This window comes from Lissotriton helveticus, chromosome 5_1 (genome assembly GCF_964261635.1).
Source record: "Lissotriton helveticus chromosome 5_1, aLisHel1.1, whole genome shotgun sequence".
Classification (NCBI taxonomy): Eukaryota; Metazoa; Chordata; class Amphibia; order Caudata; family Salamandridae; genus Lissotriton; species Lissotriton helveticus.
This window is the reverse complement of record NC_136065.1, coordinates 363706318-363723720: the sequence shown is the minus strand read 5'-3', so window position 1 is coordinate 363723720 and position 17403 is coordinate 363706318. Positions and strand designations below refer to the sequence as shown.

Here is a 17403-nt window from a genome sequence, read left to right as displayed (position 1 = left end):
ACCTTCTGGCACTTTACCGTTTTCCTGGGAAATTACAAAGCAATGGGGTACAAAATTATGCAGCAGATATGATCAAATTATGCAGTAAGGAAATGCTGAGAATGTAGCACATCTTATCATTTTAACACTCATTAATGCTATCTAGACAACATATTCACATCTTTATCAGTTGAACACCAGGCTACAGCAATATGTAAGTCAAGGGGATTAGCTAAACATATATTTCAAAGTACATGTAATCACTGCACTACAAACTACGTTTGGTTAACCTCGTATCAGAAATGCTAATGTGTCTGCTTATAAAATTAATAAAATACTTTGAAATAAAAAAAGTCACCGGATAACCAATGCAAAAGGTATGCCAATGTGTTGAGCTTTTTTTGTAACTTTTGATCTGATTGTGCACCAAACAACATTTTTATTGAAAACTGCAAATTATATAGGTGATGGTGGATTATTTGGCAAGTGTGGAAAATCCATAATTAGACAGAAAATACCTAGGCCACAGAATCGTATTTTTCAGAGGCTTTTCCTGTATGGAAATTCACCTTTGAGTCTTTTTGGCAGCTGTTTTTGGGACCTCAAGACCTAATTCGGCATACGCCCCTTTAGAAATCTAACGATTTGGGATTTTTGTGGATTATAGCTTGTTGTACCCTAACTGCCCCACCACCAAAACCAAAAGAAAGAAATATATTTTGAGGTTTCTTAATTGCATTGTGAGTAGAGAAGAGAACTTCAGGTGCTGTAGAAAGCTACAGTATCAAACATGTGACTTGGGCCTCAGTATTTACTTCTGAAATGTGGCAAAAAAAAAACCTGAAAAGATTTTCAGTTGAGTCTGTCCTAAAGTGAAGCACTGGATGTACTTAACGAGACTTAGAATGCGTCACAAGACATGTTAATTAAAGACACCAGCATCTGGACTCCATGTGTTTGTAAACAAATGCAGTGAAGAAGCATTTTTTTGAAGACGGGGAGGACTTTTTTTTTGTTATGTTGAGTGCGATGGCTCCAACAATCTGCCTTCACCAGTTGTTGTTGCTGCTCGACCTGTCGGGTTACTGAAGCGATTGGAATTTGGGAAGACATGGTTATCCTTGCACAATAGTTTTTGCTGATTTAAAATAATTATGCAGTGAATGTTTGCTTTCTTGAAAGCAGAGACAATAATAGTATGTATTTAGGCTGACTCCTCCAAGTTTAGGTGAGAAGTCCGTTTTATCATCGGAGTGCCAAAAACAAGAAGCATTGGCAAAGCCAATACGACACGCTTGCATTTTGAGTCCCGACTAAAACATTTTTGCAGTGAAAATGAAACAAAAAATGATTTGCTTTCTGTGTACAATGCATCTGAGAAAAATAATTTCATATGGGATCGGTCCGCTCGGTTGGGATGCTGCCTCTTACTCGGCGCTGGGACGCATCCGGGTCGCCATGCTCTTTATAAATGATGTAAATAGAAATATGTCTTGATTGCGTGTACTTTTGAGATGTAAAATAGTCCCTCATGCATTGCAAGGTAAGCCCTCCATAGGAGGTGGAATAATACCTCAAACAGCCACCATCATGAGGTGAGAGGGAAATACTCTTGGGGACGTGAGCAAAAGCCCACTCTATGTATATAGTAAAGAATTTGTAGCAATGGGTAGTGGGCTTGCATCATGTTCTAAGACATCCCCATGCTGACCTAAAATCATGGCTCAAAGAAATCTTAATTTACGATGGGGACATGCTGTTGGGTGGGGGTTGCAGGCTGGCGGTCTGGCTACATTGTGGGTACCACTGAAGTTTTCTTTAAACACAATTCAACGTTGGTACGGAGCATGGCACCTGGAATTAGGGGGCACGGTCTGTGCCAGCAGTTTGCTGTTTTGATAATTAGGCCATTAACTCAGCCTGGGCAATAGTGTCACATCTGTACCAATTGACACCAGCATACAGCACTCTGCAACTGAAAGACGAGCTGTGCAGGGGTCAGTCATTGTGCCGCACAATTTGTGATGCTTTTTTTAGATTACTCTAATCTGTTTGAGCTAGAAACATATTTGTAGCTTGAAATTGCCAATTACGTGGCAGATCATTTGGGGCAAGTGCTGTAAATCCATAATTAGGTTGGAAACGCTGTGACCAAAGAATCGCATAATTTAGTGGCCTTGCTAATGAACCATCTGAGATGATATTTATTTATTTATAAAGTTTTATATAGCGCGAACATGTCCCATGGGGGTATCGGAGCACTTTACAGTACATAATTCTCACATATTATACATACAATCGGGAATCGCATATAATACAAATGAGGTAGACATTGCTGTTTGGATAAAATCGGTGGCAAGTAGGCATCAGAGTTAAAGGTTTAGGATGTTAATTTGTTCATGAGAAACATTTTCGCTTCTATTTTGAAGGCAGTAAAAGGAGAGATTCTGCGTACGTCTGGGGGAAGGTTGTTCCAAATCTTCGGTGCCTAGGAAACACAAAGCAAAATCCAGACTCGACTTAACTAGGGCTTGACAGAAATATTCACTCAGCCTTTCAGCAGCTAGCATGCAATGTTATGGGCTGCGACTGACTCACAGGGAAAGTACTAAAAAGAAAGGCACTGAATACACAAACACTGCCATCTCAACTCCGTGTGTTTTTCCTCTTCTTTTTTCGTGTGTTCTTATTTATTTTTTGAGTTTTATATAGCGCTAGCTGTCTGCAGCACTGCTGCAAAGCACTACATTAGTTCATGATAGTGGACCTGTGACATCAGCCCCAGCCAGAAGCCCCATAGGCAACCTTCTATGCGGCTTATGGTTAGAAATACGCTGAAAAAGCAAAACAAGGGTACACTCCCAGGGGAACTGATATGTTAAAATATACCCAGGGTGGAACATAACCATCATACTAACCATAAAGGCATATCTGACTGCACTGTACAAATCTTGCAGTAAATAGTCAATGGATGGTTTACTAAGGACAACATTAATATATGGCCAGGTTAACACCCAGCAATACTTACTGTACCACACCTGTTGAAACTCAGTTGGGACACCGCATTGGAGACCTAACCTATAAATGAGGATAGTGAAAAAGGGCTAGTGGACATGGTAGCTCCTCCAGATCTTCGAGAACTCCAGTGAGACAAAATGAACAGTGTGTAGTATACTTGTAAAGCGCACAGCTGCCCCAGCAACGGGGCGTCCCGGCGCTGTATAACTCTGGGGAACCCGTCCTGGCTTTCCCTGTGGGATGGTCCCTTGCTGGGAGTCCCCAAGGTGGAGCCAGGCATCCCCGGAATTGGTGGGGCCGTTGTGGAGATTAGGCAAGCTAATGCCCAGAGTTGCTGAGTGGAACCCCTGATTAGAGTAAGCACCGAAGCGAGAATTATCAAGTCCGCTGACCAAGGTCCACAACCCTGCCGCGTCGGGAATTGAACCCTGGTCCCAGGCTGACTTCTGCTCTCAGGCCTGCCGCCTCTAACCAGTGAGCCACACTACTCCACCGTCACAGTCCCAGGCTGCATGCAATCCCTTCTACAGTGAACAGTCTATTACTCTGGCCATCTCTGAAAACCAAGGTACATGGCCCCGTCTCGGGTGTGGGAGGTACATGTAAAGAAGATGTAGCTGGTAAGGGACGATGACGATGACTAGAGAGAGAGAGCGAGAGAGAGAGATATGCACCCATTTTCACAATCAAGACTTATTCTTTTTCATCGGACTTTGACTTGGAGCAAGAGGGAAAAAATAATCAGGAAAACAGTTACAAAGGGAGAAAGCAAAAAAAAATCTGGTAGAGTAAGATAAATCATGCCATCAAAGAAGATGGCATTAGGTCGAGTCAATAGTAAATCTAGCTGGGATTTAGCAATTGTGGCGGAGGGCCCTAAAGATAAACTTTAGGCCTCTGCACTTATTTCTTTATTTTACTAATCTAGGGCTAGTGCTGAGGCTGCCATCACTGATCGAGCAATGAGATTACACGTGAACAGTAGAACGCAAGCGGAGGAGCCCAGAAAGGTGGAGGACCAGAACCCTCAGGTGGTACACAGAACTTTGGAAGGAACTAGGAGATTGAGAGTAAGTTGTGAGTGGGTCTTTACAAATTGTGGAGTTGGGAGAGGTAATGGGGGGGCAGTGCCATTGTTGGCCTTAATAAAAGAATCTTTACTGTACACAACATCCTGTTTTAGCAGCTATCCATCTGGGATGGTGGGGATTGGAAGAGGGTGTGTGCTCTGGGAATTTGGGTCCAGTTCTTCTGTTGAACTCCAGCACTATGTTTAGTAGAGAATAATCAGCTACGAGGGTGGGCAACAAAAAAACTATTGTGGTAGTCCAGTTTACTTGGGACTAGTGCAGTGATCTGTTTTTGGCTGTGTGAAGGGGCTCTCTGGGTACATTGTGTCAAGCCACTTGTTGAGGTTAAAGAACACACCAAGGAGTTGGAGTGACAGGGCCAGAATGTCAAGTGAGGAATTGTCGTGGAATTAATTAGATAATCATTGCTCCAGACAAATTTAACATGAGAACAGAGAGCCATGAAGTGCCTAATTGCTGTGAGGCACTTGACTATGTGTACCTGGAAGCAAGGAGGTCCAGTCAGGGATGACCATGGTTTGGCTGTCAACTGCATATAGACATGGCATCTGTTGTTTGCGTTTGGTGGACCCCAGGCTACTGTCTAGGTTGTGATGTTCTCCAGTGAACATGAGATTGTTCCCCATTCTCAAACCCTGGTAGGATGATTACTTGAGGCAATAACGCAATAACTTTCATAGCACAGTGCTAAAACTTTTCAACCACTCACCCCCAGTCAAGAGCTCTGGTTTGAATCCATTTTCTTTTGCTCACCATGCCACCCCAATTTGGGCCAGCCATACGCAAATCCGTATTGAACCTGCTTCAGTAGGAACAGTCCAGCCCGAACTGCCAGGCCAGGTCCTCCCTGAGCCAGAAACAAGCATCCTGGGACCGGTTTCTAGATATCACCTCATCAGCCAGGCTAGCTTGAATCCAGTGGCACAGCAGCAATGGACCCACGTCTGGGCATACCTTTGGCCACTTAGGGCGATCATAGCAAACACAACAAGATGATGGACTGAGTGCTGAAACATTTCAACCACTCACCCAAGGGATTTGGGTTGAATTCATCGTTCTTTTGCTCACTGCTCCATCCCAGTTTGAACTCTACCATTTGCAAATCAGTCATGACCCTGTTCCTCATGAAAACAGTCCAGCCTGCATATTTTGCTTCCATTTAACTACTTAAACTGGCACTCTTGGAAATAAGTTGTAGGTGAAAAGTCGATACTGGAGACAGGCACATAATGCCTTGGAGTGAGGTGGTCACCCAGGGTTGGATTGGGATTCAAAATAGGCCCCGGCACGCTAAAAAAAAAAGTGGTCTATATTTGCATATTGCCTTTCCTCAAAACACTGCTTTGGCGAAATGTTATTAAAAAAAAAAAAGGGGGGGGATGCAAAAAAATGCACAGATTCGTTTACACTGGTGACTGAAAACAAGGGAGGCCACTTCTGCTCAGGCCACCTGCCCCGCTAGGTATTCATACATTAATGGGAAGGTCCTGCAAGAGAAAGAAAGTGACACCTCTGCCTGTTGCTAAACATGAGGTAATGAACGTCCATCTGCATCCAGGAAGGCCACTCGGACACCCACTGGGTCGCTGTCTGTATCCGAACAGCAACACCGCCCAAATCTGATCCCCAGACTGCTCCAAAAAGCAGCCCACAGTTGGAACTCGGCCCCGGCCCCTCTTGCATTGCCCGAGTGCCCGCGTTACTAATCTGACCCTGTGGTCACCCTATATCGTAGGTGCTTGAACCTTGTCTGTATGTGGTCTTCCTAGGGTGCCTCATTGCACTCCTACAGCTGGTTATTGAAACCCTCGAGATGAAAGCAATATGTTGCTATGGTGTCCTATGGCTGGTTTGCACTGTTGTGCCAACCCCCGGTGCAGGACTGTGGTTCCACGAGAGTCTCGTTGTGATAGGATTGAGGCGCGTTGAAGACTTGTTGCATGGATCCGTCACAATATTGGTTGGAGGGTTAGGGTTGAGTATCATCTGTGTTAAAACTAGAATAGCAGAGGATGCGACATGTCGGGTTTGAGGTTCATTGGCAGAGCAGTGCACGATGCATCGAAACACCGATGTGTAAAAGTTGGACAGTGCAAATGTGGCGCGTCGAGGCTTTACGGGTCTCTGAAAAATCACTGCCATTTCCTCTAAATATTTTCTGTTCCTCATAGTCCAATTTTAGTGTGATACTTTCTGTTCACCAATCACTCCCCTGGCTCGTCTCTTCCTTCCGACCATTAACGTTTACATTTATTTCCTTGCAAATTTTGAAAACGAAATCCTTTGTATATCAGGGCGTCGTTTCATACCAATCTCCAAGAGCACCAGTTGACAAGCCTTCACAGGAGATGTAACGGTAGTGTAGCGCCATCTACCGGACAACTGAAAATGTTCCACGTTGGTGCCCTCTTTGGCCCGATTCAAAGTGCGTTTTACACGCCGATGAGGGTGTCGAGGGAAGGCCTCCTGCACTCACTCCCCGCCGCCGCCAGTGACTGGTTGAACTGTAAAATACAGCAATAATCAGGGAAAGGTGGACCTGTGCCCCGGTGCCGCCGCTGCACCCACATATGCCAACAGACCTGAATCTGGAGGGAGACTCCTAATTTTGTATGCCAAAACGGCTTTATAGCTGTCTCCTTCCTTCCCCACCTAAAACTGACTCTGCATCTATCTGTCAATCGGGAAAATACATTTCTCCAAACGTTTTCCAGTTTTAAAATGTTGACATGCATGGCACAAGTCCAAAAGGAAAAGAGTGAGAGACCTAACCAAGTCAGGCAGTATGCAAGTGACATCAGGGTGTGTGACATCACGGCGTGACATCACGCAACATCACAGGAAGCGACATCACAGAAAGAGGCCATCACAACCCATCACCTCACAGGAAACGACCTCACAAGAAGTGACATCAGATTTTAACACCTCAGACCTGTTTGGCTCTGTTAATACATTTATTTAAAAAAAATCTGCCACAAAGAAAGCCTGGCTGAAGACGGCTGATATGCCAGAAACTGGTCCTAGGAATCTTGTTTCCGGTCCAGGGAAGGCATGACTTGGCAGTTCGGGCTGGACTGTTCCCATGAGGCACAGGGTCAGACTGATTTTGCATATGGCCATGTCTGAACTGGGGTGGCAAAGTGGGCTAAAGAACAGTGATGGATTAAACCCAAATCTTTTGCCTGGGTGTGAGTGTTTGATTGGTTCAGATGCTCCGTCCATCACCACCCCCTTTTGTACCGCAAAGAAATTGGCAACATGAAGAAATGTGGGCGTAAATCTGTTCTGCGTAATTAGTAGCAAAGTCTGCATTTTATAATGTCTTAGGGGGTTAAGGCGCCTGCTGCAGAGAACTTTGAAAGCCTAGTAAATCTCTGGGAACTATAATCGGGGCCACTGGAATTATAATTGTGAGGCTGTGTTGTTTTTCGTATAAATATAGATTTGCTGCATTTGCCTCCTAATACCTCATCTGCTGCGTAATCTGTAGATTTAATCAAAAAAAATTTTTGTTTCTAGCTCAAACAGTTCAAAAGTTACTAAAAGCGCTGTGACGTGTGGTTGCGCAGTAGAATGCCCTTTGGAAAGATTGACTGGGTACCTTTCTGTTGCTTATTGCAATATTTGAATATTAATCTGGAACAAATGAGGTGCAACCAATTCCCAGAAAATGTTAACCAGTATAAAAATTACAAAACAATGACCTAATACTATCATAAAATGTGCCACATTACACTGCATAATTTTCCTTTTGTTGCCACATAATTTACTCAACCCTGACACATAATGTGGCACTCAAAGCTCCCGAATTCCGGTGGCCCTGACAATAATAGGTGAGAACTCTGGAGGTTAATATATTTATTTGCTAGAGAGATCTGTGTTTTGTCTAGTCCAAGTTTTGAATCGAAATAGTATAGAGGGGTTGAACGTGTCTCCTGCAAAACACATAATCTAACATGCAGATGGCATATTTTTATTTTATATGCCTAGGTGAGTGGGTTACTGCTTTTAACACATTCTTTTGTTACTTGCAGTTCATAAATTGTAATCCTTCTAATATAGCACAGTGCACTATGAAGAACATGTGACTCCTACACCTTGTAACCCTCACTGTCGTGTGTAACACATCCTGTGCATTTAATTACACACAATTTATTGTCAATGTATAATGTGTACGTCTAATGGAAAGTGCATCGGGATGAGTAGCGCTATAATCGAAATAACACAAAATAGTGTTATTTAAATTATTTGTGTAAATACCGGTACAAACCTGCAGTGCATGCACATCTTTTATATACAGGGACTGAACAAAGTCAAAACCATGCCTCTTATGAGTACGTTTGAAGTAATGGCAAGCTGTGTGCCTTTGTTTCCCCTCCATTGTGTTTGCATATAGGTGTGAGGATCCATGTAGCTCCCAGCCAGGATACTCAAACCAAAAGAGGCCTGATGGCCCCTTTACTTCGACCTTTGTTTTGGCCCCAGTTAGAATTTAAATGACCAAAGCCTGCTCGTTTGCCTGCACTTAGCTGATGGTAAAGGAAAGCAGACAACGTGCAGGTGTTGGAAAACCCACCCTGGATGAGTTCAGCATATTGTATTCGGTCCTGCCTTTTTGGAAGGGTGGCTGGCATCCACCCTGTGAAAATAGTGGGTGGATCCCAATTTCCCACGTGTACCCCGACTTGTACCCTATTGACATGTATGCTGCACCAATGGAAGCTACAACTCTTCATTATTGGTTTTATACATGTACAAGCAAAATATTTATTGCTGAATTTGGTTCTATGTGTTTTGTGGTAATGCGATTAACCAGTTGCTTAACTAAGATGGCGTCCTGTTGTTGGGTGTGACTGGCATTAAGCGTCTTTGATTGAGCGGGTGAGACTTTTCAGGTTAACCACCAGCTATTTGACAGTGGATTCATTTAGAATGGTGATTTGCTTATACTTTAAAGTACTTTTGTAGAGCATTAGAGTGCCCCGATTCCCCAGGCACTTTCAAGATCTTAATTATGCTTGCAAAATTTACGAGTTTCTGATTACACAATTTCGCATCAGTTTTGTTCACTGAGTGATTTGAGCATAAAATGTCTTACAAAGAGACGTTTCCTGCTTGAACCCGTCTCTTCCCAATATCAAGTGATTTCTTTTTTTTAACTAAAGTTTGCCCTCGCGAATATTCCGTGTCAAACACCAGCAAATCACATTTATAGCCTTTTGCATAATTTTCATGACATTTCAGACTAAAGCCCAAAAAAATGCGATTTCACACACCAATTATAGTTTTGTTTTATTTATTTTTTATTGTTTTACTTATATTTGCATTTATTTTTTATACTGTTGCAAACAAAGTCCCACCAGGTGTCAAAGTGCCTCAGTATATTGTTACAATAGGTTAAGAACTAGCCTATTAATGTAAGCAGCTTAACAGGAGTTTACATACTTCATGTAAAAATAATCGTATATGAGCTTGCAATAATGTAGGTTGTTTATTGTTCTAAATTGAAGTCAAGACAAAGCATCACACCTAGGATTATTTAATTGCATTCTCCAGTTTGCACTAAAGGAGGAGCCTATATTTCTCCATATATTTTGAATCAACAGGTTTTCTGTCACCATAAAGGCTTTGATTTTCATAGATACATCCATTGTGAAACATCATTTAAGATTTTTTGCAATGATATTCATGATGAGTGGTCAGATAATCATTTTAGAGCACATAGTCAGATTCAAAACAGAAACTAATTTAAAGAGATTTGTGATATACAGGAGATGTGTGCAGAATTGCCACTGTGTCCTTCTAGAAGGTGATTTTCTCAGAACGTTTAGATTGGTTAACGGTGTGAGCTAGTCTAATGACCAGGTCTAATAGTGGTTTACACCAGTGTCCTAGAGGGAACGGATGGTCCAGGATGACGTATAAGCAAGGGCTGGAAACAGACCAATGTCCAAAACCTCATATGCTGCAAAGGAAAACATTAGAAATAGCTATCAAATAGTCGATCAGTGACAGTATGACCGGTCTATCAACGGTATCGCCTCAGAGTCTGATGTGCTCTCTGCTGGTCAAGGGTTGGTGAGTAGCTGGGATGTATGTGGATTGGATTACAGTGAAACAATGCGGTGAGGTTGCTTGCTTTCGAGGCTCATTCTGGCTGCAGTCATAATAGTTAGTTCCCAAGAATGTTGAGAAACGGCAGCCTTTCCTTGCACCCGTATTTGTGTTATTTTTGGGGTCAGGTTCTGTGTGTTGGGTTGTCCATTGTTTGTTGCTGATGCAATAGCCAGCAGGGATGTGGAATTCCTATAGCCAGACACCCAGGACATATTGTTTGGGGTCACGGGCAACAAGTTTTAATGTGTATTTTGTCCTTGGGACAAGTAGGCCCAACCCCCTGCAGCACAAACCCTTTGGCTGCCAGTTTGTAGTACCACATTAAGGGTCAGGGGAGGGCACTGCCTGCAGTTAAGTTAATATTTGTGTGCATATGTTAATGCTGTTCAAATTTGTATTTATGGTTCACTATTTTAAAGCCTTTATTATTAGGGTGAGCGCTCTAATTAAATGTACATTTTAACTGCACTACTGATAGTGGTTCCAGTATAAAAATAGGTACACACCGTTTCAAAGTTTAGCAATATGAGGCCCTAAAAAATGCTGCCTGAATGCAAATATTTGCAGAAGCATGAAAGCAAGATTATTGATTGTTTGCTTTCAATATAAAATGCTCCTAAAAAAATGAAAGTATGGAAAAAACATTTTGCTAAACTACTGTAACATTTCAGGTACCATTTCTTTGCAGCATCATTTATTAAAATGTGTTGATGCATGCTAGTATTTCCCAAAAATATTCATATTGGAAAATCAATGTAACCAGTTTCAATAAGATTATGGGAAACATAAAAATAAACAAGCATTGGCAAAGCCAGTAGGTCTGAAATTGGTGGTCAGCTTTTTAGTTTTGGCAATTGGTGAATTCTTTTGGCATGGTATTTGTAAAACCTTATTGATGTGAGAGCTGCTGGGCCCTCACCATATTAACCAATATTGGCAAAAGCAAAAATTGTTTTTGGTCTACAAAAAAGCACACACTGCCACATTAGTTATTGGCACTGAACAAAACTACTTTGAGTGCTGATATGCTCCTCGTGAAAGAGCAGAATGCGATCACTCTCAGTGAAGCCAGCCGATACAGAGAGAGAATTTTAATAAACCCAAAAGGGCATGGTTAACGGCAGACAAAATTAGGGGCCCAATTATTGAAGAAAGTCTCAAAAGTGCACCCTTGGTATATGTCCTTGCATTAAGTGCAATTATATGGCTTTCGCACATTCACAAGAATTTACAGAAGTAGACCAAGAAATTGTACTCCTAGAAAATATTTGTGAACTACATTTTAGCATGAGCAAATATGCATGTGTAGATTTGCTCATGCGAAAACCTGAGTGTTTGCATTATCCCTCCAACCACTTTTTTCCCAACTCTGGAAGAAGGTTTACGTCTGCCATTATCAGGAGTAAATTTCCAACATTCCTCAGTATTAGAAAAGATTAGAGAAGAGTTGTTGAAAACCCTTAAAATATGCAAGTTAGTAGGTTTGCACAGACTCAAAAGGGCATTGCAACCCTGGAACTACTGCTTACCACTACCTTCAGTCCCAGTATGTAGATCTGCCGAAACTTGGCAATATAAAGGGATTGCTAGTATTCAAACACTACTGTGGTATGAGCCCTGGCATAGTCAGAGAGACTATATAAGAGCTCTTGTATAATGCGATTGCTGCCATAATGTGTTGCCGCACTCCATGGCACCAAAGGGACAAGTGGATTGTGTTGCAGGACAAGTAGATTTATGAAGCAACCTGCCCCATGGACAAGTAGATATTTTAATAAATTGCACACCCCTGAGCCAGGCACGTTATCACTGGTTTCAGTAGAGTGTTCTAGTTTTTGTTGACTGCTTGACCACACCCAATTTGCTCTGACCACTGAAACACATCTGTATCTCAACAGTCTTTTGCTATTGCTGTTAATTCCTACTTGTTCTTTGAGTTCTTGTGTGATTGATCGCTGTTGGTGAGTAGTGATTCTTCAGTACTTTCTAGGCCAGCTTTCAGATGGCCATGCAATCTGCTTATCCTTCCATAATTGATTTAAAAATGTTAATTTACACTTTGAAGTTGTGTTTTTATTTTAGCTATCTGTATGAGGGCAGTGAGGACATCTAGGTTAGGGACAGCATCTTTAATGTTACCTATGAGTTTGTTAGTGATGCGGAATTTGCCTTCATGGCGTTCATAGTACTGACCTTGTCTTTTAATGAAGATGTCGATGCTCCGCCCTTCATTTAGGCGGGTAGTGTTGCTAAGCATGTGTTTTGTGGATGTTGCTAACCATACTTTTTTTTTTTTTTTGCATGTTCTGGTTGTAGTTTCTGAGCCCTTCACCGGTGGTAAGGATGATCTTCCTCCTGATCGCTGCCCTGGGCCCGGCTGTGGTGCTGGCAGCGCCACCTCCCATCAACAAACTGGCTCTTTTCCCAGACAAGAGCGCCTGGTGCGAAGCGAAGGTCATCACCCAGATCGTGGGGCACAGCGGCTGCCAGTCCCAGTCCATCGAGAACAAGTAAGACAAAGTGGAGGGTGGTAGAGGGTTCGCGGGATTGGGAGATTTTTGGGGTTATTAGGGATGCTATCCAGAACAGATGATGTGGAGGAGTGTGGCTCACTGATTAGAGCGGCAGACCCTGATGCAGAGGTCTGGCCCGGGACCAGGGTTCAATTCCCGTCGCGGCAGGGTCTTGAGCTCAAATGTCCGCGGACCTGAGAATTCTCGGCACGGTGCCTACTCTAATCATGGGGTCCCACGCTGCAACTCTGGGCAATAGCTTGCTTAGTCTCCACACCGGCCCTAATCGCTAAGGATGCCTGGCTTCACCAGGGGGCTGCCCAGGAGTTGGGCGCCTCACAGGAACAGGCCAGGACGGGTTCCTCAGCGGTTTATTCAGCGCGGGGACACACTGGTAAGTGTAACCATGCGCTTTATAAGCTTCAGAATTAATTAATTTAATTATGAGGTATGGGGGTGGCAGAGGCAACGTTCTAGCAGTACCAATTTAAGAGCAAATGAGATATCTGAAGGAATGTGAACGCTAATGGCCAAGCCTAGCCCATCTGAACAGGTAAAACAAAGGCGTATAGAGTACCAAAGAACAGGTGGCCGAACACATCGAGAAGAAGTGCTTCATCCGAAGCAATGAATTACAGCGGCAGTATTAGGGTATATGGTAAAAAGAAAATAACTAAATCTAGTCTTTGCACAGTGGAGGCTTAAAAATCTGCCTCGCCTGCAATAAGTATAAATGTAATCTGTCAACTGACGTACCAGTCTCCCGACTTGACCTTCCAAAATTTACAGGAGCAGCCATACTCTCATCCGTCCATCCAACTACGAGTGGTCTTTATCCAAATGCAAAGCAGGAGGCATATCTGGATCTGGAAAACCACCTTCTCCTTATGTAAGCTCTGGCACCCCTCCAGACTCGCATACTTTTTTCGTCCATATACTTGACTACTGTAAGCACTACCAAGAGCCTGAGTTTATCACTACGCTGGTAATTTCAGACTCCACTTTTCGGGCCCAGCCAGACTTTCCATTTTGACAAAATATCCCACTCAAGAACTTGCCTCTTACGCACCATGACTTGTGTCAAACCACTTTTTTCTATACCTCGGTTCTCAGCATTTGATTTTTTTTTACCGATTTGGGTGTATCCTTTTTAACATTTCCCACACCAGATTTCCTCAACCAGGCTATATTTATTTCAGCATGAGGTTCTGTTTTAACATGTAAAAGGGTGATGTACCTGTACTGGTCTGAGAGGTACAATCTGGTTCTCAGGTCTGAAATTTGAGGCACAGGCAAAAGCAGCTTTGAAGCCCTTCGCACCCCTCTCTATTAGTCCTCTCAACCAGGTTATTGCTTTCAGGATAGTACAGTGGTGTCCGTTTGGGAGCAACTTCATGGGTACACAATCTCTCATCCTGTGTGTTGGAATTGAACATCATTGTCACCAACAAGGACAATGTGCTCTCTGGGATCAAAGAATTCTCTTGAACTGCATTACAACCTCATTCGTAGGAATACTTACAAATATCTATTCCCACTTTAAAACCTAATTTGTGACAAGAGTTTGATACCCCATACGGCCATTTAATACAGCAAATGGACCTAGTAAAACCAGAGCCAAATTCTACCACAGTCTGGACGCTGCATGGGATGTAGTGGCATAGCACAACTCTTCCGTTTTTTCTTTTTGATTTGTGGCATTTCTTGCAAGACTTGGCTATTGGGATAATATTTACTATTACAATAAGCTTGCAAATAGGTTCTGCTGATTTAGTCCATCAGGATCTTTTGCTTTTGATCACCTGGTTTTTGGACCTTTACTGTGGTCATCTCACTTCCTGAATCGAGCTCTCAGAAATTTCATAACATTGTCCCTTTAATTAAACACACACGTATGGGAGGCTGGTCATTTGCGTTTCAGGGCCCTATGCTGTGGAATGCTCTACCAGAATCTCTGAGAAACTGTCTCTCACTTATCTTTCGAAGACAGCTGAAGACCTGGCTGGTCTAAATTTAGTGAGGCCGATGAAGACCTGACCTGACCTGACGTTTCTAGCGCTGGGAAATCCCAATGGGTTAGCTGAGTTCTTTGTAAAACTTCTAAATAAATAATTTATACTAAGCGTGCTTACCAACCGTATCTGCCTTTTAAGATCAATCCACTGCGGTGCATATTGGGTAATGGGCGCTGGGCTAGTTACACATAGACATGTATGCAGGCTGCGCGTGGGAGGCTGCTGTTGTGCGTAACCTAGGAGCTGCACACAGGTAGCATACCTGTGGCTGTTTTAAACTGCAAATTCGACCTGCCAAAATAACCTCCTTTGACAGGCCTACACTTCCTTTTTAAATTTTAAGAAGTCATCCCTTTGTTGGCCGTATTTCCCAATAAGGCAGGTTGCATGGTATTTAAAGGTAGAATATGTAAGTTAATGCTGAATATGTCCTTACAGTGAAACATCCCCAAAAGCTATTTTCACTGTAGCAAGGCTGGCTACTCACATAGGGAAACATTGGTTACATTTAATAAATGCTAAATTCGGATTGGTAGCAGCTAGAGAAATAATGCAAGGACTAATTTTATTGGTATTCAAAATCTAATTTAATGGTGAAATCAGTACGTGATTATACCAGCATGTTAAGAATGATGCCGAAAGAAATAGTAGCTTTGAAAGAAAAGCTGAAAGATGCTGAAGGCTGATCCAGGCAAAACAACATATATGTCTGGTGGGGGTCACTGAAAAGGCTGACGGCCTGAGCATGGAACTGCTTCTTGAATAGTGGTTGCTGATGACGATCCTGAGAGGAAAGGCCTCCGATTTATTCATGGTTGAAAGGGTGCACAGGGTACGGGGATGACTTCCGGGCCCCACCCTGTCAATTTTTCAAGATCAGGAACAGAGAAGGTCCTACAGGTAGCCCGTGCCCATGGACGGACCCTAACAAGTGGACGGGTGGGACTGCAAACATCTACCCACAGTACATCATGGCAGTGCAGCATCAGCTGGAAACTTTTATTGCTGTCAAACGTCTGTTGAGGCGGCTGAATTTAACATCCTAGATCAAGATGGTGCACATTTATTTACTTCGGGATGACAGTCGCCCTAGTCCAAAAGTGCACAATATAGGACATTATGTATGAGACAGGTGACAAGGCTGGGAAACTACTGGCCTGGCTAGCCTTAAGAGAAGAGTTACAGAGGTGGGTATACTTATTGTGGAGTGAGGGTGGTGAAGTAGTAGAGACACCCGCAGTGATGGCCCAGGCTTTTTGCAGCATGCTTGCATGAACTCTGTTGGTTGCAGAGTGTTAGAGCCACAGGAATCTGGATGGCTTTCTCTGGGACATGGTGCCTGCATGGCCGTGGAAGCAGATATCATCAAAGCTGAGATCTCTGAGACCATGGCCAAGCTAAAACATGGTAAGGCTCTGGGCACCATTGCCCTGATCCACAAGAAGGGAGCAGTGAGTGGGCCTTCTATAGGCCGATATCGCTACTCAACGTAGAAACCAAGGTGCTGGCGAAGGTCCTGGCAAATCATTTGATATAAGTGGTGAAAGCTCTCATCGCTCCAGATCAATCGGTCTTCATGCCCTATTGAGCAACGAGGAACATCATCAGGTTACTGTTTGGGTGTGTGGTGTGGAGGAAGGCCTGTGGAGCCAGCCACGCTGGGATCCCTAGATGCTGAAAAAGCATTCTGTTCTCTGAAATAGCCCTGCAGGATGGCGATCATGCGCAAGGTGGGTTTTGGCCCGTCATTTCAAACATGAGCGAATATGCTCTTCAGGGATCCTGCGGTGTGTGTCAGAGTCCATTTCACACTCTCAGCTGACTTCAGATTGGGTAGGGGCATGCTGCGGGCTGTCTGCTGTTTCCTCTGTTATTTTCGATGGCCATCTAGCCTCTGGTGGCATGGAAGTCAGAGTCAGCATGTGGCACATTGGCTGGATCCTGAAGACAACTGGGAGAAGCACTTCTTATTGGGAGTGTTGGCAGTCAAATATCTACCAGAGCTCTTGATGGAGGGTTGGGACTCCCATTGGACAGCCCGCATATAGCGTGATGCACAGCCTCCATCAGTTCAGCGGTTTTCCCAAAAAGACGTAAAGAGTCCCGTTCTACCAGGAACTCCCGATTTGGATACTGAAACCCATCTGACAATTGATGGGGGAGGTATCCTTTCAGGAGTGGCGTACGGGTGACTGAAGTACTCTTGGAGACCTATAGCCTGGGAGGCGTTTATAACATTTGAGGAAGCATTTACCACATTTATGCTGAGACACAGTCACTTCCTACTCTATGCTGGTTTGGCAGACATAACCAGGGAAACATAACCAGGGAAACATAAACCCCAGAGCCTTGCACACCTTGGAGATACTTTTGTCATGGGGGGCATGCCGCCACCGGACCTCAGTATTATATAGAGCAATGAACATGGATTTATTTGGGGGTGGGGGGGCTATGCTGCGATCACGGTCAGCATGGGAATTTGACTTGGAAGAACAGCCGGAGGAGGTGGACTGGTCAAGTATTAACACCCTTACCCACTCGGTCTCATGCAACGCCCTCATAAAGATAATCCACTAAAATGTGTTATGCAGGACCTATCTGAGCCCAGGAGCTCTCCACAGAATGCCGCCTCACACGCAGATAGCTTCCATAGATGTGCTGAGGCTGGTG

General features: G+C 43.6%; 1 protein-coding gene across 1 annotated transcript in view; it reads left to right on the top strand.

Moving 5' to 3' along the window:
* NBL1 (NBL1, DAN family BMP antagonist) overlaps positions 1-17403 on the top strand; it is a 120524-nt gene that overhangs the window by 80226 nt on the left and 22895 nt on the right. Inside the window, exon 2 of the mRNA XM_078642490.1 lies at positions 12522-12715. Coding sequence (XP_078498616.1) covers positions 12549-12715 — 167 coding nt within the window. The 5' untranslated portion in view covers positions 12522-12548. The remainder of the gene's footprint in view (positions 1-12521; positions 12716-17403) is intronic.